This window comes from Mandrillus leucophaeus, unplaced genomic scaffold (genome assembly GCF_000951045.1).
Source record: "Mandrillus leucophaeus isolate KB7577 unplaced genomic scaffold, Mleu.le_1.0 Scaffold183, whole genome shotgun sequence".
In the NCBI taxonomy this organism is placed as follows: Eukaryota; Metazoa; Chordata; class Mammalia; order Primates; family Cercopithecidae; genus Mandrillus; species Mandrillus leucophaeus.
Window position 1 is genome coordinate 4,404,135 of NW_012101843.1, and position 23,582 is coordinate 4,427,716.

The 23,582-nt window shown below is 37.1% G+C and overlaps 1 protein-coding gene across 1 annotated transcript in view; it reads right to left on the reverse strand.

The window, feature by feature from the left end:
• Nucleotides 1-23,582, reverse strand: part of LOC105538021 (homeobox-containing protein 1-like) — a gene marked incomplete at its 5' end in the record, with an annotated part of 44,400 nt that overhangs the window by 5,665 nt on the left and 15,153 nt on the right. The window contains one exon of the mRNA XM_011977746.1: nt 1,270-1,352. Within this exon, the coding sequence (XP_011833136.1) occupies nt 1,270-1,352 (83 nt within the window). The remainder of the gene's footprint in view (nt 1-1,269; nt 1,353-23,582) is intronic.

Below are 23,582 nucleotides of genomic sequence, written 5' to 3' on the forward strand. Positions count from 1 at the left end.
GCCTCCCGGGTTCACGCCATTCTCCTGCCTCAGCCTCCCGAGTAGCTGGGACTACAGGCGCCCGCCACCACGCCCGGCTAATTTTTTTGTATTTTTAGTAAGGACAGGGTTTCACCGTGTTAGCCAGGGTGGTCTCGATCTCCTGACCTCATGATCCGCCTGCCTTGGCCTCCCAAAGTGCTGGGATTACAGGCGTGAGCCACCACACCCGGCAAGAAGTCCAATGTGGTTTTTTATGGATAGTACCATGCTTGCCAATACAGACCCCTCTGTAACATTCCCTCCTCACCTTTCCTTTTGTTTTTCAGCTATTAATCCAGTGTGTGAAGAAACCAGAAAGCAGGTTTGTTAGGGTCTTGATGATACGAGGGCAACATGTTCCAGGGAGAGTTCAAGTTTCTGCACAGCTTTAGGGCTGGGACTTTTGGCATGTTTGAAACAGGGTACAGATTCCTTTCACTTATGTGTCACTGGAGCAGAGTTTGTAGGGTCTACATTGCTAGAAGTCTGGCTTCTGGGTGAGGGAGAATGAAGGTCTACTTAATTTTATAAAACACTGATACTTTCATATGTAGCCTTTAGGCCAATCAAAATAACTGGCCACATGGAAATCAATTGGATCTATTAACTGAAAATGGTTTATGTTTAACAAAATCTGTAAAATGTGAAATAATATTTTAGCACAAGGAAGAAAGTACATTTGAAATATTTAAATGGGTTTGTTGAGTTTGGAACAACAGAACTTCAAAATGGTACCTGCCCTAAATTTTTCTTAGCTAAGCAAGCAGAAGTCATCTCAATGTGTAAAGGAGATAGAAACTAACTACAAAAAGAATTCTTTTCCCAAAGAGAAATACAGCATTTTACAATTTATAACAATTGTTCTAAAAAATTCTATCTTAATTTTATATTGACAAAGCTTGCTTAAATATTTAAAACTTTAACACTGTTTCATAGTATCTTTTAGCTAAATTCTTGGAAAAGGAAATCTACACATTAAAAAAATAGTAATTTCAAGGTCTCATATCTCATGTAGGGTCATTCCTTGAAAACTCTCCTATGTGAGCATTTGATTTTGAGTACCATAAAAACATCCCTCAGAAGTACTGTGTGAGCAGGACAGGGCACTGGCCACCTGCTGAAGGATGGCACAGACTGAGCTGGGAGCACTATGCCAACGCACGCACAAGACTAACTGTCCTAGATGTCAACCTGTAACCAAGCGCTGTGCTGCACCACCGCAGAGCAAGGCTGTGCCTGTGACCTTACCTGGCTTCTGTATAACTGCATTGCAAGCGTTTGCAATTTCTTCCCTCTTTGCTTCATCTGGGTATTGATTCTCATTGAAGTAACTGCAGAGGCAACCAATACAAACACAAAGTTTTTATTTTTCAAACATACTCTCATTAAAACACTAACTCGTTGAAAAATATGTGCTGTAAGATGCCACACGTAAGTGTCTAGGTCCAGGCTGTTGAATGGAATGTTCTGTGAGAGTAGAATCTTCTATGCTGTCCAGTATGGTAGCCAAAACTCAAAAATGGCTACTGAGCACTTGAAAGGAGGCTAATGTCAGGGATGGAATTTGAATTTTATTTAATTTTAATTTAAATTTGAATAGCTCCATGTGACTAGTGGCTATTATATCGGACAGAACAGGTCTACATACTGCTGTGCTTCATTAAAAGATGTCATTGATATAGCAAAAATTTGAAATTACCCACATATCCATCAATAGGAGAATGGCAGAACAAATTATGGGATATCTATACTTATACATTGCTATTTAAAACTAGTAGGAAAAAATAAGTTAGAGTTCTGTCCACTGACCTGGAGGGATGTTTATGACATATTTCTAAGTGAGGAAAACTATCCGCAGAATAATACTGAAAACACTGTTATTTTCAATATTGGTATTATACCAATAATAATATGAAAATATCATTACAGAATTTAAAAATTCCTATGTGTACATAAGTTTGCATAGATGAAAGCTGGAAGACTACACAGTAAGCTTAAATACTGGTTACTGATTTGTGGGGAGGGGGCTTAGTGGGAGGAGTTTAAACATTTTCTTTTTCATTTGTTAAAAAAGTATGTATTACTTTTGCACTTTTTAAAGAACAATAGTACTTTAAAGAAAGAATAAATTTACTTAACCCATCCTTAGAATTCTCAGACCCATCAGACTGCATGTGGGAATAGAATGCTTATTAGTGCTACTTTTTCAGTCACCCATGAGTTTAAAAAAAGAAAAGGAGAACTTTCATGGTTTCAACTTGGAAACTTCCAATCAGGAAATGGGCCCCTGTCAAATTCTAGCACCTACCATTTTTTCACGGGTTTCCCTTTCTCTGTAATCCAGCCTTTCTTAAGCCTTCAGCACTCCTGTCTGCACTGGTGGAAATGCCATCCTACTGTGAATAGCACTGGAGGCCCCAGCCCTTCCTGACGATGACCTGCAAACCTAGCTCCTAACACTGACTCCCTCCTCTCACCGCCCACTCTTCCTCGGAGGGCATGCCTTCACTGTAGTTAGTTATTTATTTAACCTCATCTGATGTCTCATCTGATGTAGTCCTGACTCACAGCAGCTGTCCCCACCTAACTACCTTTTCTTCTGTAAAACTTACGTCATATAGCTATATCCTCCCAGTCTTGTCAACTACCACCCTCCACCATGGTCTTCTGCTTTATTTGAGCATCTCTTCCTGCACAATTTTCTGCTGTCATTTCTGGGACTCCAGTGTGCATACTGAGGATTTTTCCAAGTCACTACCCTCATAATTGCTTCACTTTCACATTTCTAATGGCTTCTGTCTCTGCTCTATGTCTGCTATTTACTTAGGCTAAGAAGCTTTGGATTAACTCTGAGAACTAACAGCATGGCTGTCACCTAGGAGCCAGTTAGAAGAGCAGAATCTCAGACCCCACCTCAGACTTACTAAATCAGAATCTGAATTTTAACAAGATTTCCAGGTGACCTAAATGCACAGGTCATAACTTCTGAGATGTTCTGGATGAGTTCATTTACACAAAATTTAACAAAAAGCAGATACTAAGTACCTAATATGTGCTTGTTACTGTGGATAAAGAAAGATGATATAGTTTCTGACTCCGAAGTGTTCACAGTCCACTAGAGAGAGACAAGTAAGTCAACACCCTGTGGTGAAATGCCATAGGATGTATGGACAGAGCACTGAGGGAGCGTGGATGAATGTGTGCTCAGTGTTGTTGGCAGGAGCCTGGAAAGGCGTCACTGAGGAGTGCCATCTGAATTAGGTCTAGAGGATGTGCAGGAGATTGCAAGGCAGAGAAGAGGAGGAAAAGCATTTTATTTAAGAGGGAACAGCATATGCAAAGGCAAAATAGCAGATAAAAGCTTTTGAGGATTCTGGGCATAGAGAAGAGTTAAATGTGGCTAGAACATAGGGCTTGTACAAAGCAATGAGATACTGGCCTAGAAAGGTGAGATGGGGCCAGTTTGTGAAGACCCTTGTGTGTTCCTCAAGAAGACTTCATACTGAAATAAACGGGGTGCCTTCGAGGTTTCCAAGATACACAGAGATATACTCCCATCTGTTCTTTAAAAGACAACACTTTATCTTCAAGGCTTAACCCTTGAAATTCTACCTCCATGATCTTCAATTCTGAAATTCCCCAGTCAACTTTGTATTTACCTATGCCTCCTCTTCAAAATAATTTGTTCTGCACTTTCTTTAACTCCTTAATTCCCCCAACCACCAGTTAAAAAAACAAAACAAAACAAAAACAAAAACAATCTCTGTTTTTCACTCCTCTTTGGGCTTCACCTGTCATTTCTTAGCCTGAACTCCATGGCATGCGAAATCAGCAACTTCCCTTAGAGAAACTAGGTTCTTTAGCTTTTCTGTCCTTCCACCATACCTGTCCAGTCAATCTCCTACCCTGCAGAAAGCAACTTCCATTTATTTTCTTCCATCCTTTTCTCAGGGGACCAAGTGTTCCTGGACAAAGTCATAAAATAGGGCCAACTGGTTTTTTAATAAATCCACATTTTTCAACCTTAACTGAGACCCTCATTTCTGTTCGGAATTCTTTTGGTCTTTTCTAACCAATTGCCTTTCATATCCCATCTTTCCTGCCCCATTTACCTGAAAACTTTGCACTCTCTTACCCCAAGCCCTCAAATTGACCACTGTCACTTTTTGCAGATGACCTTGCTTTCTCTCTTATGAAGATGGAGATTATTTAATATGAGTTAATTGCTTGGCTTCTCAACTTGTACACTGTTCTAAGCATTACTCATTCATTTGTCTTATAGCAGAGGAAGATGCATGCATTCTCCTCCTCTTGAAGGTCAACTTCTCCGCTTTTGTCTTTGACCTCATTCCCCTTCCTTTCATTTTCTCAACTCTCTCCTTTCTTTCCTGCATATCTCATCTTTTCCATGTGCCCATACAGTGATCTTACTTCACTGTTTTTATAATACATATTTCTTCATTATTGTGATCTCTGAAGTCAGGATGCATTTTATAATTGGTGGTGTTCTGTCTCCCTTACTGGCACGTCAAATAAGGTGTGTCTTACAATCTAAGGCCTTCTTAGACTTGATGGGATACACTAGTTGCTAAGACCTACGGGTTCCTTTTAAGCAATAGCTCTTTGGCCAGTACACCTCATTGTGAGAACTTTTCTTCCAAGTGACTGCAAAGCCTGTGATGACACTGTACCCGCTCCAGTGCCTGATTAATATTCCTAAAGCATATCTCTAGTTACTATCCTGTTCAGAAATTCTCAAAGGTTTATTAGAGAGGTGTTCAAAGTCCCCTCTAAACAACCTCATAAAAACCCTAGAAGAAAACCTAGGTAATACCATTCAGGACACAGGCATGGGCAAGGACTTCATGCCTAAAACACCAAAAGCAACAGCAACAAAAGCCAAAATTGACAAATGGGATCTCATTAAACTAAAGAGCTTCTGCACAGCAAAAGTAACTACCATCAGAGTGAACAGGCAACCTACAGAATGGGAGAAAATGTTTGCAATCTACTCATCTGACAAAGGGGTAATATCCAGAACCTACAAAGAACTCAAACAAATTTACAGGAAAAAAACAAACAACCCCATCAAAAAGTGGGCAAAGGATATGAACAGACACTTCTCAAAAGATGACATTCATACAGCCAACAGACACATGAAAAAATGCTCATCATCACTCGTCATCAGAGAAATGCAAAACAAAACCACAATGAGATACCATCTCACACCAGTTAGAATGGCAATCATAAAAATATCAGGAAACAACAGGTGCTGGAGAGGATGTGAAGAAATAGGAACACTTTTACACTGTTGGTGGGACTGTAAACTAGTTCAACCATTGTGGAAGACAGTATGGCGATTCTTCAAGGATCTAGAACTAGAAATACCATTTGATCCAGCCATCCCATTACTGGGGATATACCCAAAGGATTATAAGTCATGCTGCTATAAAGACACATGCACATGTATGTTTATTGCAGCACTATTCACAATAGCAAAGACTTGGAATCAACCCAAGTGACAGACTGGATTAAGAAAATGTGGCACATATACACCATGGAATACTATGCAGCCATAAAAAAGGATGAGTTTGTGTCCTTTGTAGGGACATGGATGCAGCTGGAAACCATCATTTTCAGCAAACAACCTCTACATCTTTATCTGCTACTCCCATATATGCATGCTACCACCTAGGAAAATGGAATAACTCTATAAACTCCTTGCATCTCTATACCTTTCTCTTGCAAGTACATCAGCTTTTTGCCTCCCCCCACCCCGCAGTGCAAATCTTATCTTTCAGGGTACACCTCAAATATCACCTCTTGGCCAATCAAATGTATTTTCTTTGCCCTATGGATCCCACCGCACTTCATCTATTCCTCTCTTATATATCTTTCATCTTGTATTACAGTTATCACTGTATACATCTGTCTTCTGTTGCACTGAAAACCACATGATGCCAGGGTACAAGTCTGACTCATCCGCACATGCACTCCTCACTAATGATAGTGCTGACGAGTCAATACTGATAGACAAAGGCACCACCAACCCAGTGTGGGGGCCTCCAAAAGAAATGGATCTCACAGTAAATGAACTGCTAACAAGCGAGGGCAAATAGGTATTGCAAAACAGATCTTGAAGGATACGTACTAAGGGGTTAGCAATGACTACCTCCAAGAAGTGACAGTGTTGGGGATGGGGGTAAAAACGGAAAATATTGGTGGCAATTAAGAATGATTTTCACTTTTTCTTGGAGAAATAAGAAAAAAATTTTTAAAAATTGACATTCTGCCTTATAGACTTTTCTGTTGAATTTCTGAAATAAACACATGCTATTTTTATAAATTACTTTTTAAGAAGAGAACTTGGGAGAGACAGTACAATATTTAAGAACTAGTTTAATGATTAATACAACTCTGTAACTATTTATGTTTGGAAAGTGTATTTGGACCAGCTAGAAAATATTAGGATTGTGATTTCTGTTCTTGTGACAAATAGATAAAGCCATGCTATCTCTGGAAGCTAAATTAGAATTTGCAGTTATTCATGGTATATAAAATTTTTTGTACTGAGTTAAAAAGGTTTAAAATGAATTAAATTTAATTAAAGATTAAAATTAATCTGTATTTTTAGGATCTAACTATATAAAATAAAGAAGACTAGAGTAAAAAAGGAAATCAGTAACTTTTTGCAAATCAAAGGCTAAAGAAAATAAGAATTGATTCAATATGGTTTTAAATCTCTAAGTCTGGTAACTAATTAATCCTTTCTTCTCTACTAAAGACCTGTTATTTTTGTAATTAAGAAATGTAGGCCTATTAAAAAATGTGAATTTTCATTGAAACGTGCTATTGCAGCTGGAGGAGTATACAAAGGACTGTTAGCACAACTCTATTCTTTCTCTATTTCTGTAATGCTTCAATGTTTAAAAAATATTAATTCAAGATACAGAGTATAATCTAAATGGATAAAATGACATTTACAGTACCTCATGGTAAAATTTAAGTTTAAAATGTAATAAGATTTTTCACTGCAAAACTCTTAAAACTTTTTTGTGAGAAAAGACACACAATATTGATATAAGTAGAAGAGTTTTTTGAAAAGATAAAGGTAGACCAGGAAATTAAAATACCAAACAACTATGTATTACATGACTACGCATAAGGCATTGTACTTGAGGGGTATGAGTAATTTCAAAATATGGGCCCTGATTATGGTTCAGTTGAGAAGAAGATATAAAAAATTAAATAATAAAAGGAGTCAAAACATAACTGTGACAAAATAAAATGCATCTAGCTTCTAATTAAGTATAAAACAACATGTTAAATTCAGAAAAGAGTGATATCTCTATGGACTGGGCTGATCTGGGAAAGCTCATTGAATTGGGCAGGCTTCTGAGGGGTGAGCAGGTTGCAGGCATTGGAGAGGCAAGGGCAACAGTAATAGTAAAGACAAAAATATGAAGGTATAAAACTTAAGACATGCTTGAAAAACAGAAGGCAACTAGTGATGTGATGTGATTAGGCTATAGGGCTTACAGAAGGATGGTCATACACGCTGGTTTGCCTGACATAGTGCTGTTTTCTTGGATTATTAACAAATCCCATCTTAATCTCCCAGAGTGTCCCGCTTTGGACAATAAACTATATGGCCACTCTAGGACCACACTACATTATATATATATATATCTGAATTTAATGTCAACTAAAATCCTCTGAATCTTTTTCACATGTGCTCTGACGAGGAGGATATGGTAATTGCTCAGAAAAAAGGAAGCATCAAGAGGAAGATGGCTATAGTTTCTATCTACTCACAAAAGGAGGTATTTAAGCCCAAAAAATATGCTTGGCATATAATAGACAGTAAGTATCTAATGAACAGATGGTTGAATAAATGAATACATCAGGGAATAAATGAATGAGAAAAGGAAACAAAGGTGAAAACAGAAAACAGTGGTTTCAGTTAAGACTTTTGGTAAAACCCAGACTATCTCAGGAGAAAGTGAGGATTTCACCATTTTGTACAATTATCTTCTCTAAGTAAATTTGGTGGTTTTAGCCTAAGCTATTTTTGTTTTATTTATATTTATTTTTGATATTTGTGTTTATTTCTGAGCTATATATAACCAAAATGAACTGCCAATGAAGTTGGGAAATAGATCTAATAACTTTGATTTTGAATATACTGAATTAGTCATTCATTTCAATCACCCAAAAATGTTAAGTCCTAGTGTATACCAGGCAATTGGCTAAATGGTGGCAAAGGTGAACCAGACAAAGCTTCCCCAAGTAGTCACCAGGAGATACAGGTATGTAAAGAAGATATTATGAAGTACTGTAAAAGAAATTGTATTAGTTGTATGAATACAGTACCGCGGTAGCAGAGAGGAATGTATATTTGGGCAGGGTCTTGAAGAAATAGCAAGGGTTTTCAGGGCAGAGAGGGTGGGTGCAGGGAAATGTTGTCAGGCAGAGGAAACAACACGATATCCAAAGGCAGTGAAAGAGTCACGAAAGAGCTTACAATGTTCCGAAAATGGGAAGGAGTTTAGTATGGCTAGAATACACAGCGTATGACGGGGGGTTGTGAAAGGTTGGGTCCAGATTTTAAAGGGTATGGAGTTAACTTTGTAGGCAACTGGGAGCTATAATTTAAAGCAGAGGTATTCTAAGATCAAACTTATTTTTGTAGGGCAATATCTCTGCTGATACTAGAGGCAGAAGCCAGTTACGCAGCTGTGATGATGGCTGTGGAGAAGGCCTGAAGTAGGCTGAGGCCTGGACATAGAAAAGAAAGGTGAGATTCAAGAGATGCTTCGGAATGGTGATAAAATGCATTCAAGACAGCCCTAGGAACAGTACACACTGTTATTCATCTTCCAACATTTTAGATTATTTTGAAGGACTAGAAATTTCTGTTACCAAGTGGATAAACTGTAGGAGAACTTGGCTGCTGGACTCTAAAGGGGACCTGTTTCTGAAATGAAACTCTAGAGCTCAAAACATACTTCTAGTCCATATGAAATGTATATAGCCCTAGACACTTCCTAAGACAAAACAGGAAAAGAAGTATAAACAAAAGTCCACAGGTAGCAATAAAAAAGTGATAAAATAAATCCGGAGGGCACTATACTTCTACAGACAAAGGACACCGTCGGCTGAGTGATCAGTGAATGTCTTCACAGGGAGAAACCAAATGATCTTTTGCCAGACAATGACAGCAAAGAATTAAAATGAAAAGTGGCAAAATAATTTACATGAGATGAGAAACCATAAGCTAGTAACAAATGGAAATGTCCTTGAACCACTTTCATTTCAATAACACTGAAGTCTATAAAAATTGCAGCCAAAGAATTCCTTCTTTTGTGTCTGCATGAGCATATAGAAAAGACAGAGACTGACTCTCCAAGCAAGGGATAATGCCATGTAAATGAACATGTTCTTCTGTGCCTTCCTGTGAACTATCTCTGCTAAAGAGATATTTAAACCTCATCATTTCAGTTATCCAAAATAAGGTTTTAGAATTGCCAGACATGTCCCACTAAGTACAATTCAGTGTGTATTTCTTCATCACCAAGTAAACTTACTGGGCAGTGGGCAGGAAAGGCCTGCTTTTAGAAGAAAGATTACTCTTTCAGAAGAAGGAAAAAAACCAGCTTTAAACTAATATACTTTAGAACCTAAGTCCCATCTCCTATTTGAGAGTATCTATGTGGTAAATGATCTCTGGAAATAAACAAAACGATTTCCATATCCAACCACCAGGGACTGGGTAATAAATAAGAGGATATTCTTAAAATGGATTTAGTCAATGAAAATCATGTTTTCAAAGATCATATAAGTGAGAAAGTATAAAACTACATATCTGGCACAATCATCTTTTGTTTGAAAAGATGTGTAGATATATACATAATACACAGAAAAATGACCCAAATGAAATATGCCAAATGTTAACAGTTACTATCTTTGGATTGTAGTATTAAGAGGTATTTTAATTTTCTTTATATTTTCTTGTGTATCCCTCAATTTTATATATTAAGCATGTGCTAATTTTATAATTTAGAAAAGCATTATTTGAAAATAAAGTTTGCTGTCTTAAAGTATCAGCAAAATGGAATTAGATTAAAATTATTCTTAAATAATAAACTTTAGCCTATCTTAATGCCTTTTAGCAACAAACCAATTTACATTTTAAAAGTTTGTTTTGCATACACACTGAGGAATAACAAACAAAAGATGTTCTATACTAATGTATTTTTTACAGATGAGCTTATTTTTAACTCCATGGGGACTTAATAAAATAAATAATGGCTCTGTCCATATCAACGTTTTAGAAGGTGTGAGCATAAGCTAAAATATAAATGAGTTCTGTTACAGAAGAAGCTGTAAGTTTTCATGACTTTGCAGCATCTTAACGTTTTAAAATAGAATAGCCTGTGAAAAGAGAAGAGAGTTCTAAACGGAAAAATAAGTACTGACCTAGGAAGAGATTCACATGAGAAAGTGAATTCTTGAAGCCTAATTTACAAATGCCTATGGAATCCCATAACACAGCTCATTACACATAGATTTAGATGTAACACAGAGTAGATCTGACAAAGAATCAAAGACCTTTAAGCTGAAAGCTTCTTTATTTTGCAGGGGAGGACATGAACTTTGCAAATGAGGAGCCAGAGAGAACTGACTTGCTCAAGGTCACGTGACCTGTAACTCAGGTTTCTTGACTTAGTTCACTAGATCAGGAAAAGCCATTACTCAGCTAAGAGACATGGTATTGTTTCCGACTTCATTTAACATATGTAATGCAAATCTCTGTATCAATGAATCACCTAGACCAAGTTTCTGTTAATTTCACAAGAGTTCCTGGAAGCAAAGATGTGGTGGCACCAGAAAGAAACTCGTGATAGCCCAAGGACCACAGTTACATCTCATCTAGCCTTGCCTTTTCCTCTTTGGGAAAGGAAATCTAATTGCTCTGGAGACACAACCATAACACTGACCTCCCTTTTTTCCTGGGCAGAGGAGAATTAAATAAACCCTGGGACTTCTCACTTGAAACAGAACATCAACACCCATTAAGTGTGTCTACTACACAGTTAACCTATCTTAGAAGAGTTAGTACCTCTTCAGACACTAGCAGAAAACAAAGCTTCCAAATCATTATCAGGATGGTAGGATGCTTTTCTTTACTTGTTTAAAAAAAAGAAAAAAATCCATACATGAGAATAAGAATTATGGACACCATGTATGAAATGTGCCCTAACATAAAGTTTTCCTTTCCCCAGGCCCTTCACTGCAAAGACTCTATGTTTAAATGTTTCATTTACTTGCAGCATGCTAATAGCCACTAGATCCCACTTGCTAATTGATAAACAGGTGTCAAGCATAACACTGGATTTAGGTGAGTTTTTAGTACACTTTATCCTATTACTAAGCCCTCAAAACAACACAGGCTATCACTTGTCCTAAAACATGCAGTCTTAAATGAAGTGCTACCATATTAGAGGTTTGGTGTGAGTCTTATTACTATGTAATAATTGGTTTTCCTTCTAATGTGTACTATCTTTTAATTATGTCTGTGAAGACCATGAAAAGAATGGAGACAATTTTCTAGAGTTGTCACAAAAACAGTAAAACTGACAAATTTGAACCAAATCTTAAAGAAAAACTGAGAAACAGTATTTCTCCTAAAACATGTCTTTTGACTACCACTGAATTTAGCAAGTATTTGCTTAGCCCTCCATTTTATTTAAATAATGAAGAAAAAGAACATGCACAAGAGGGCAGTGTTTGGTTTTGTTAGTCTGTGGATTTCTTAGTTTCCTAATGAAAAGACCAAATGTGAGTGATAACTAAGGTCATACCAGTGGAAGCCACGGTACCTTGGAGAGTAAACTGCACTTCACCAGTTCCCAAACTCCTAGGGCACAGGTAGTGGTATACTCCTTCCTCCATTTGCTCCACTTTAGCTAGATGCCAGCTGCATCTTGCTCTCTCTGTTTTGTCAGCCTTCACTGGTAGGAAGTAGGTTTACCAAAGAGGTTTGTAAGGTGACCCAGAATTAAGTTTCTCATTCATGGTGTACAAGGTGTCCCAAGGCAGAGAATCTATTCTTTTTTTTTTTAAAGTGCTGAATTATAAACTGGTCACTTACAAACTTGACACGACTGATCAATAATTATTATAACATGGAGATCAACAGAACAGGATTGATAAGGATCAATCCATTGTTTTTTGCATGGTTTTTCTTATGATCAATACTATGCTTCTGCAAAATGACTACCTCTTGCTAAAAGGCTATTGTATTGTCTGTATCTAAAATGAGAGCTGGTCCTCCCAGGGATCAATCCAAATTCTTTATCTCAATAAGCAGCAAACCAAGCATGGAGAACAGCACAGATTCTTTTAAGAATCAGAGGTGCATTGGTCTGGGATTATGCTGATATGTCTCTGACGGCAGAGGGAGAAACACAATACTTTATATACAGGGATACTTATTACTTTTTCTTAAACCTAGACTTTTACTTCTTTTTTCTTAGGTTTGCTGCTGTTTTAGGTGGGAGTCAATCAAACTACCAGGATATAGATAAATGAGTCTTCAATTGCCTTTGTTTGTTTATTTATTTATTTTGAGACGGAGTCTCACTCTTGCCTAGGCTAGAGTGCAATGGCGCAATCTCAGCTCACTGCAACTTCTGCCTCCTGGGTTCAAGTGATTCTCCTGCCTCAGTCTCCCAAGTAACTGGGATTACAGGTGCGCACCACTAGGCCTATTTTTCTGTATTTTTAGTAGAGACGGGTTTCACCATGTTAGCCAGGCTGGTCTCGAACTCCTGACCTCAGGTGATCCAACCGCCTCGGCTTCCCAAAGTGCTGGGATTACAGGCATGAGCCACTGTGCCTGGCCCTCAATTGCCTTTTAAAAGGCCAAATTAATTCTGATCACATCTGACCAAAAAATGTGCTACTTATATTAATACTGACAGAGCTGGAAAGTTATCTTACCAATTGTATACAAGCTAAATAAATTTCTTCACAGTAACACTGCAGAGCAAAAATATTTTGATGACAAGCCTAGTAAGATGATGATAATCACATAATAGTGTCAAGAAAGACAGAAACATAGCTTAATCTGGCATTTTAATTTAATGGATGACATGTCAAAGTAGGAACCAATTAAATAGAATATTTGGATGAGACACTATTATAATCAGGGCTCCTAGGTTTTCAAAGTATACTCTTAAGACCACTTTTAGATGCCTCCTACCACTAAACTAGCACAGTCCATTCAGATCCTACCAACTGAGATCTTCAAACACCAAAGACATATACAAGCCTCTGTACATGTTGTGTATGTTTAGTATAACAGTAATGATTTCTTAATGCCATTAAGGCCGGAACCACATTTGTCCTGTTAATTACTGTATTGCCCAGTATCTATTACAATGATTGGTACAAAGTAGAAGCTCAATATATATTTGCTTGAGTTTTTGAAGGTTCACTAGTTTTCTGTGAAGATTTTCCAATTCATCTATAAGTTGATTTCCCTTGGTATTAATGTTTATAATATGATGCCTAGAATTCTGCTCTGGGATGAATCATATACTTAACTGGTCACTCGTTATATACAATACCAGTATTTACCTAACTATGCTTAATTTATTTGTAAACTGTGGCCACAGAACATTGTTATGAGGAACATGGGGTCTTTTGCCCTGTTTAATTGGCTTGGGGACTAGAGAAATAAGGGGTATACCATTTGTACAATATGAAACTGCTGGCAAAGCATCTCTATGAGGATAGGGAAAAATTTTAATCTGCCTCAAAAACATCATGATAATTTCTCTTCTGGCTATTTCTGTTTGACCAAAAAGGAACCAGGAAGTATAATTTGCCAATTTTAAAATGCATTTAAGCACAGTTCATCTTCTTACTGGCTATGAGAAATGGATTGGGATAACTTTACCTGTCAATAAGTGGGAAAGTTTTGTTGTTTTTTCCTCAAATAGTCTAATGGATTGAAATGAGGTCATGTCCAGGCTCCTGCTGTCTCATATAAATGTTAAGAACTGCCTTCTATTTGTAGAGAGATACAGGAGGTGTAGTTCATTATGTTCCACCCGAGTCATTCCATAAGGAGTATAAAAGAGGGTAAACTCCTTTTAAAATACAACTTCCAGCATAATTAATTCCAAAATTTATAGTGCATTCTTCCAACATGTTGTCTTAGAACAGCAATGACATCAGAAGAGAGGGGAAGGAAGACCGGCTTGCCAGGGGTTGCAGTGGTGGCAAAACAACCTAAGGGAGGGCAGAGTGCATGTTTTACATCCTCGTTCATTACAGGCCAGGACAAACATCACATTTTAAAGGACTCAACTCTGCTCCCACAAAATGTTTTTTTAAATGGATGAAAATGATATAATGTTCTAAGGAAAACGACACTGAGGCATTCAAAAGTAATTTTCCTGCTTTTTTGAGTCATTTTGATTGGATCACTTTAAATCTTCTGATTATTATTATTTATCATCAAACTGATTTGAATGACTTAGGATTTTAACAAAATTAGAAAATACTGCACTACCATATCTCCCACGTTGAGTCTAACATGTACAGTGGGGGAAAAAGGGTGGTAACATTTTCTAATGTTGTTAAAGTTATAGGATCTTCTTAAATATTCGATCAAGTTCAAGTGACACTCTGTAATATCAGACTTCATACATAGCACTATGCCTGCCTACAGACCAGCCGAGTATAACCAAACCCTAGCCCAAAGGAGCATAAAAATTGCACCACTGAAATACCAAGTAGACTTTACTCAGCAGATGGTGAAGTAATTCATTCTGGTAAAGATATTGCCCAAATTTTCATCCTAGCAATGTACCTCTGTAATAGAAGTCAGTTAAAGAAAAACTGAATTATCTAATTTTTGTTAACAATGTACCTGTGTAACATGAATCAGGAAAAAAAATTGATCAAAAGATTTTTTTTCTTCTTTCTAATTGAAAATGATTAGAATTTCAAGATGTTTCCTTGATCACGTAGAAAGGGGAATCTTATTTAGGCTTCTGTCTTTAAAAAGGAAGGCTAGAAAGATTTTTCAAAACAGTTTCAATTTTTTAATTCCCAGGATGTTTTATAAATATTAACAGAAAATCCACTCCCCACCTGCAAAACAGTTTGAATCATTGGCATAAAAGAGTTATTACTTCTGTTTTATATCTGGGAGAAAAGTGGCACCAACAATGCCAAAAACTGATTAAGAAAACTGTTTTTTGGTTATTAAAAGAACATACTTCACATAGATACAAATAGCACGCTTTGAGAAAGACAAATGTTGCAAATGTCACAATGTAAGGTCATTCCCAATCTGACTAGAACCTACTCACCCAGCCTCATTTCCCACCCGACTGAGCAGACACTCAGCAACCTCATTTTTCCAGTCTCTGTGCCTTTGCACATGCTGCTCCCACTGCTGGCCATGTCATTCTTCCTCTTCTCACCCCATTGAAACTGTACTGCTCTCCAGGACCCCACTCCACTGTGACCTCAAGGTTTCCTTTCCTTGCACCACTCTCCTGTGTCCTTATTGTACTTGGTACCCATCTCTTGTGTGAGATTTTTAACCTGACTCCTCCAATGGACTGAGCCTGCCAGGGCTAGGAGCTAATCTTTCCGTACTCCTCAGCACGGGGTACAGCGTTGAGGAGCAACACTATTAGAAAAAGTATGTTCCTAAAGCCATACCAAAGTACTCCTATTAGATAGGTATGGTTATTAAAATCGTTTATAACAAGCAATTTCCATAAGGACACATAGCTGGTGAGTAAGAGGGTAGGGCCTGGAGCACCAGTTGTTCTAACTCCAAAGTCTGTGTTTTTAACCATTATGTCATCAGAAAAAAAAAAAAAAAAAAAAAAAACTTAAGGTAAATTATTTATTTATTTCTCTCATTATTTATATTTGGATATTTATGGCTTTTTACATTATTATAATATACTGTTTCTTCTTTTGCTTAACATTATTTCATTTGCATTTTTCTTCAAACTTACATAGGCCATATCTGTCATCTTACGATGATATTCCACTTAATAAATTCATCATCACTGACTTAGCCACTTGCTACAAAGCTATCAGAGGTGAATGTAAAGAAGCTGGAAAAACATTCGCTGAATTTCCTATCCAAATATAACCACCATCTTGGTCAGACACATGGGCTCTTTGTTATGACACATGAAGAAGATATCTTCACCTAGTTCGCTCAATTCAGCAGCAACATAATAAAGAAGAAAATGAAATGTAAGTTTTTTTGCAACTGTAAAGCGCTGAAACAAGTTTTAGAGATAAACTGAAAAATAAGAGAAGCTGATTTCTTCTAAGCAGTAGGAAGGTGAGTTTTTAGTTTTCTCATTTATAAGGAAGAAGGAAGTAATTCTAACTACCTAGACTGATAAAAAGGTAGGTGAACAATAATTTCTTAGGATTTTCAGATTGCAGCAACCTCAAGATACTTCATTTCTGTAATGCATAACCATAAAAAATGAGGGAACCAGAATCCAAGCCAATTGCTAAACAAACTATTAAGATAGCTCATGAGAATATGCATTAAAACACAGTCCTGAAGAACTGCTCTTCTGCAAGAGCTTAGTTATGGACGTGATTTTGTTTTCTGAAGTTAGTCTGTTTGTGTTGTTATGCTAAGAATCAGTTATTTTCCAAAGATTTAATTCTAGGGTGGGAAATAATTTCTTATCCAAAGCCACAGAATCTCAGAGAAAACAAAGACTCTACACAAAATCAGGAAATTATTTACAATCATAGCATAGAGTGATATAATTTTAATAACTTGAAGGACCTTTTAAGAAATTATATAACATTTACAAATTGATTTTAAAAATAGGTATTGATCGGCCAGGCGTGGTGGCTCACACCTGTAACTCAGCAGTTTGGGAGGCCAAGGCAGGCAGATCACCTGAGGTTGGGAGTTCGAAACCAGCCTGACCAACATAGAGAAACCCCATCTCTAATAAAAATACAAAATTAGCTGGGCCTGGGGTGGCACATGCCTGTAATCCCAGCTACTTGGGAGGCTGAGGCAGGAGAATCACTTGAATCTGGGAGGCGGAAGTTGCGGTGAGCCGAGATCGCGCCATTACATTCTAGCCTGGGCAGTAAGAGCAAAACTCTGTCTCAAAAAAAAAAAATAAAAAAAAAAATTTGCTTTTTAAATGAAAACAATTTTGTTTTTTACATGAAAAAAAAAAAAAAAACTAGAACCTAATACTTTATTCAGAAAGTATAAGATACACTAAAGCACATACTTCAGTTTTACATTATAATCAACAAAACTAAGAACAGAGTTGGAGGGTGTGCTTAAAAGAAAAAAGTGTAAAAGAAAAGAAAAAAGAAATGGACAGAAGTCTTTTTGGCAAACTAAAGTACCAGAAGGTGAGGAAGAGGAAGATACAGAAAGGAGTTTAGGAACGAAAATAAACAAAAATAATAATAATAAGGGGGCCTAAGAGAAACAAGAATAAAGAAACAAAGAGAAGAAATCTGGGTTAAATGAAATAAGGACTTTTGTCTTCCTCATCTCTGTGTCCCAATTCTTAGTCTAAACCTTAGCAACAGTCAGTAAATGTTCACCACATAAAAGTTAAGGAAGATAAAGGGCTAAGAAGTTCAACGAGTAGAATTATTTTTCAAATCATATTTTACGGTTCCCATAACTGTAAGGTCTCAAAATAAGCAACTTAATCTTATTTCTTGTGTGAATGTAACCAAGTTAATTAGTCTCTTTGAATTACAGGTTCTTGATCTAAACAACAAACTGAACTAGATGATCTTTAGGGTCACTTCCTTATTCTTTGCAGTAATGGTGACCAAATATAGGTAAATGAAATCAAAGGAAGGCTCTCAGTTTACACCTGGATTGCTTACATGGAATCAGTGGTCAGTAGATGCAATTTATATTTTTTTGTACGACAAGAGCAAAAGTCACTTACTGTTCACATGACACAAGCTGCTGTCCAAAGAAACATCCAGATAGGTTTTAATTTCTCAGAAGAGCAATATTAGAAAGGATTTATAAGTATTTCTGCTCTAATTATTTTTCTGGCTAGGAGTAATCTTACTGACATTAGAAGGGTCTCTAACTCCATAGGTTTCTGCATAAGTGATATACATATTGGTACATTATACAGAATAATGAAAGATATAAACAAAATAGCATCACTATCACAATGCCATAACAAAGTGAGGATACTGCTAAGGAAGAAAAACATGATTATTTTTGCATTTTGCAAAGTAACAGGATTCTCTTCAAGAGGTAGAGTGTTTTTTTTTAAGATGGGGAAAATCCTACTAGAAGTTATTTCTTCATTTTTAAATGACAATTAAGAAAGCCTCAAATTATATAAAGCAAACAAGAAAAAATATATTAAATGAAAGCACAGCTTCATGAAACGAGAGAAGAAGTGGAGAGAGCTTCCTGGGTAAATATTTTTAAAATCTCACAGTGGTTAATAAAGGTAATAAAAGAATAACAGGAAATGACACTAGGAAAATAGGGCAGGTTAATATTATTCAGAGATTGCTATAAAAGAACACAGAAGAAACTGATCTTCCACAGTCACTTGAAGCTTGAACCTATGAGTCTCTTTTGTCTTTACACATACGAAAGTATTACTACAGATCATCATATCATCGCTCAGCATAGTTCAGAGTCAGAAGACTAGGAAAAGAAATGTTCTTTGCAGGTCAGGGTTTTGATGACTTGCAAAACACTAGGCAAGTTGCACTGCAGTTGTCTGAACCAACCACACCCAGTCTGCAGTTAAATATAGAATTTAGTTTCTGGAACTGTTAGTCTTAACCTTCACTGAAAAAATTAAAAGTAAAAAGGAGAAAGGAAAGAGACTGAAACCAAAGTCTATGTACTAATGAACTGTCCTGGGAAGAATTCCAAAATGCAGTAAAGACCAAGAAAATTAAATTACAGAAACCTCAAGCAATGTTCTAGAAATCGTTTTACAAGCTGATTTGTCTCTTCCATGCTAGTTCTCCCAGTATGTAAAGCATCCTTGAATAAAATCCACTTGGTTACTAGATGCATGTCTCTAATTCAGATTATATACATGTCAGGTTAACAGCAGTGACACCAAATTTAAAACTATGATATAATAATTTTGATTTGTTATAGTATTGTGGTTGTGATGCTATTTTTGTTCATGAAGACACTTTTATTGTAAGACCTGATTTTTAGATGCTTAAATTTGGGGGAAAGAGATACTCTCAAGCTAAAATTTTTAATGCTGATTCTTTGCCTGGGAGAATATTTTGGATTAATTTTTTAAAGTTGTTTTGGAGACTGACAGAGGTTAAAACAACAAAAACAAAATATTTTCCGTATAATTTCAGAGGGTTCTAGGTTTTACTAATGATTTTGTTTCATATTGCTCACTGAAGATGAACATGAACAGAATTTAATAACAAAAACATATTAAATATACTTATCCATAAGAAAAATAAAACATGCAATAGTTTTCATTACAAACAGAGGTATTCATTTGCCTTCATTAGCATTTAATTTGCATGTTCCTGGATACACCCAAATACAGGGTTATCATTTAGCCACTCTGATTAAAAATGATAGCAATAAGTAACCTTTCCACATAAATTTGGCCCCAAAGCTGGTACTATTAACCATTATATTCTATTGCTTCTATCTATCACTACTAGGTATTCTCACATTTATGCCTGCATCCAGTCAAAGCTTTTTTCCAAGTTGTTGCTTCTCTTTCGTTCTTGCTTAGTTGGGCTGAAAAACCTGTAAGGAGATTTGGAGGCTTATTTTACCTTCCTCCCTTGTGACCAGAATAGGTGCTATAGCCAGGTCTTACTCTTTTGTGTCCCAGTCACATACGCTAATGCTCTAGAGACACACCTGTTTCCAAAGATAAAGGAATATCTAGCCCAAATTGCTGAAAGATTAGTAAGGAAAGAGTATATTAGAAGTCACTCTCCTAGGCCATGAAGCCTCCAAAACTTCTTCTGACATAAACCTTCTCTTCAGCTCTACTCCTTTCACTCTTCTCATCCTTAAATGTATCTATTCTTTCTATTCCTAGCACTTTGCCTCACAGCCCTTAAGTACTTCATTGAATGAATGAACAAATGGGACAGTTAGGTTTGTAGAATCACGTTTGAGCATGTAGAATCACATGATCTGCATATGCAGATATTCCAGACATTCACTATAGATGACTTTTTTCCCCTTGAGAATATGTAAACTACTTAAGGTAAGCCTAGGTTACTGTTAACACACAGCAAATGCTTTATTTAAAAAACGAATAAATATTAGTCAATTATATATTTTATCCATTAAAATCTAGTCAGGTCCTCTTTTTAAAAACAAAATCCTTTTAATTATAAATATTTTAAACCCACAAAAATATAATAAACCCACAATCCCCTACATACCAGCTTCAACAATTAGCAACCATTTTGCCATTCTTGTTTCATCTTTTCCCCATTCTAATCCCCATATGCTCTTAAACAAATGGAAGGTTGCAACATATATTAATCTAGGGACATCAGACTTTAGAGTTAATAAAGCCCAAGTCCACGAATTAAAAACAATCAGTATATACCCAAATTAAAATAACATTCTTCTTAGTTAATAAGAAGAACTCAAATCTATGAATAGCACTGGTTAAAGATCTACATGTGGCCGGGCGCCTCAAGCCTGTAGTCCCAGCACTTTGGGAGGCCAAGACGGGCGGATCACGAGGTCAGGAGATCCTGGCTAACACGGTGAAACCCCGTCTCTACTAAAAAATACAAAAAACTAGCCCGGCGAGGTGGCAGGCGCCTGTAGTCCCAGCTACTCGGGAGGCTGAGGCAGGAGAATGGTGTAAACCCGGGAGGCAGAGCTTGCAGTGAGCTGAGATCTGGCCACTGCAGCCCGGGTGACAGAGTGAGACTGTCTCCAAAAAAAAAAAGATCTACATGTGACTGGGACACTTGTTAGCTTTGTGGTCCTAAGAAGTTAGTTATTCAACCTCTTTGAGCCTTGACTGCCTCATTAGAAAAAGGAAAAACCAGGACTGCAGTAAGAATTAAATACGGAGGGTAAGTATATGTGAAGCTTCTAATAGTAAGTATATGTGAAGCTTCTAATAGTGCACTGAATAAATGTTTTTTAAAAAGCAGCTTGATATAATTCATATACCAAAAACTTCACTTATTTAAGGCATACAATAGTTTTGAGCATATTCATAAAGTTGTACAAGCACCTCCACAACTGATTTTAGAAATCTTCAGCACCCCAAAAAGAAACACACACCCCTTAGCCATCACATACCCCTCCCAACACCCCTATCCTCCCCTGGCCCTAGGTAACCCACTTATCTACTTTTTGTCTCTATAGGTTTGCCTATTCCAGATACTTCATCTAAATGGAATCATAGAATACTGTCCTTTGTGACAATAAATGTTTTTGGAATTAAATACTTTAAAAGTCAAATATGTGGAATACACCGTGGAATGAGGTCAGAGAAGGAGAAAACGCACATATATATGAATGATGCACCAAGACACATACTAGGAAATATACATATCATTGAAGTGCTCTGGGTATGTTAAGAGGCAGGAAAATTGTGTGTGTGTGTGTGTGTGTGTGTACATGGTAGCAAGTAGGTAGTTTGTGGACAGTCTCTGATTGCTTTATTTTCTTCATTTCCTTTCACGATGAGCAAGGTCACCATGAGAGAATGAGGATGGGGAGTTTGCAGAGAGAGAAGAAAGTGTGAAATAATCTTATAGGAGAGTGGGAAAAAATAAACCAGAAAGGTATAATATTAATTCTGCTTGGCAGAATTAAAGACCCACTTGAGGTTCATGGTCATGAATTTAAAATGAGATCAGTCAGTAGGGTTTTAAGTTTTTCTCCAGCCACATTTTGCTGCAAAAATGCACGAACTGTATAAGTGGATATATTTAACCAGAGTTTATTCACACTCATGGCTTTAACTGTACCTAATACATTGATGACTCCCAAATCTCCATTTCTAGTGCCACTGAACTCTCCTAACACAGAAATCTTGAGGTGACTTCACAGTCAAAGCATTAAACTAGAAGAAGCTTAGATGGAAAAAGAACAGTGGTCTAATAAGGGTTATGAGAAAGGCATTCTACTGTGTGATTTATACATATTATCTCAAATAATTCTCATAACTCTTCTCATAATAACCATCTCCATTTTACAGAAAGCTGAAATTCCCACAGATTAAAGTGAAGCTGTGACTAATTCCTAAGTCTGTGTGCCTCTGAAGTCCATCTTTTTACTTCATCATGATATTTAACTCTTCATAAATGTGGCAACTGGGACCCAGAGATGCTGAATGATTTGCCCAAAGTGAAAGCTTTTTTTTTTTTTTTTTTTTGAGATGGAGTCTCGCGCTGTCGCCCAAGCTGGAGTGCAGCGGCTCAAACTGGGCTCACCGCAAGCTCCGCCTCCCGGGTTCACGTCATTCTCCTGCCTCAGCCTCCAGAGTAGCTGGGACTACAGGCGCCCGTCATCACGCCTGGCTAATTTTTTTTGTATTTTTTAGTAGAGACGGGGTTTCACACCCCGTTAGCCAGGATGGTCTCGATCTCCTGACCTCATGATCCACCCTCCTCGGCCCCCCAAAGTGCTGGGATTACAGGCGTGAGCCACTGAGCCTGGTCAGTGAAAGCATTTTCTAATAGCACATACTGTCTCCCAGATGCTCTCTAATCACTATGCTAAACTCTTAAATACTTCCTGTTTTGTCATTCCAAAGTGTGTAACTAGGTTAGACTGTTTTTCTTCCGTTTTTTTCCTGATATCTATCACTTTTTATCCATTTGCTATCCTTTTGCTTATACAATATAGCTTAGGCCCTCAGCAGTCATGCACAGGTTACTCTAATAGCTTCCTAAGCTGGCCTCCATCTATCCCTCCTCTAATCCAGTGTTCTCCAACCTTTTTGGCACCGGGGGCCAGTTTCGTGGAAGACAATTTTTCCACAGATGGGGTGCGGGATAGGAAGGGTGGTTTAGGGATGAAAATGAATAGAGTTCGAGCTCCTGTGAGAATCTAATGCCACTGCTTATCTCATAGCAGGTGGAGCTCAGGCAGTAATGCTTGCTCTGCTGCCACTTGCCTTCTGCTGTGTGGAGGTCCACAGCCCAGGGGGTTAGGGACCCCTGCTCTAATCCATTTGCATATGAGTTAGTCACTTCCTTTCTCTGAGGCTCTTATATATAAACTGCAAATAAAATACCTACAGTACAGAATTCTGAAACTTAAATAAAAATAATTTCATATAATTATCAATAAGATCAGTAACTGTATAGTAATTAAATTCCTATTCAAATGTAAGCTATCACTGCCTTAAGATTTACGAAGGGAGATACTATAACTTAGATATATATTACATTTATTTCTCCAATTATACGCATGTAGTATGTGTTAAAATACATACTTGATTGATTTCTTGTCCATTATCCATACTCCCACCACTATTATCTAATCA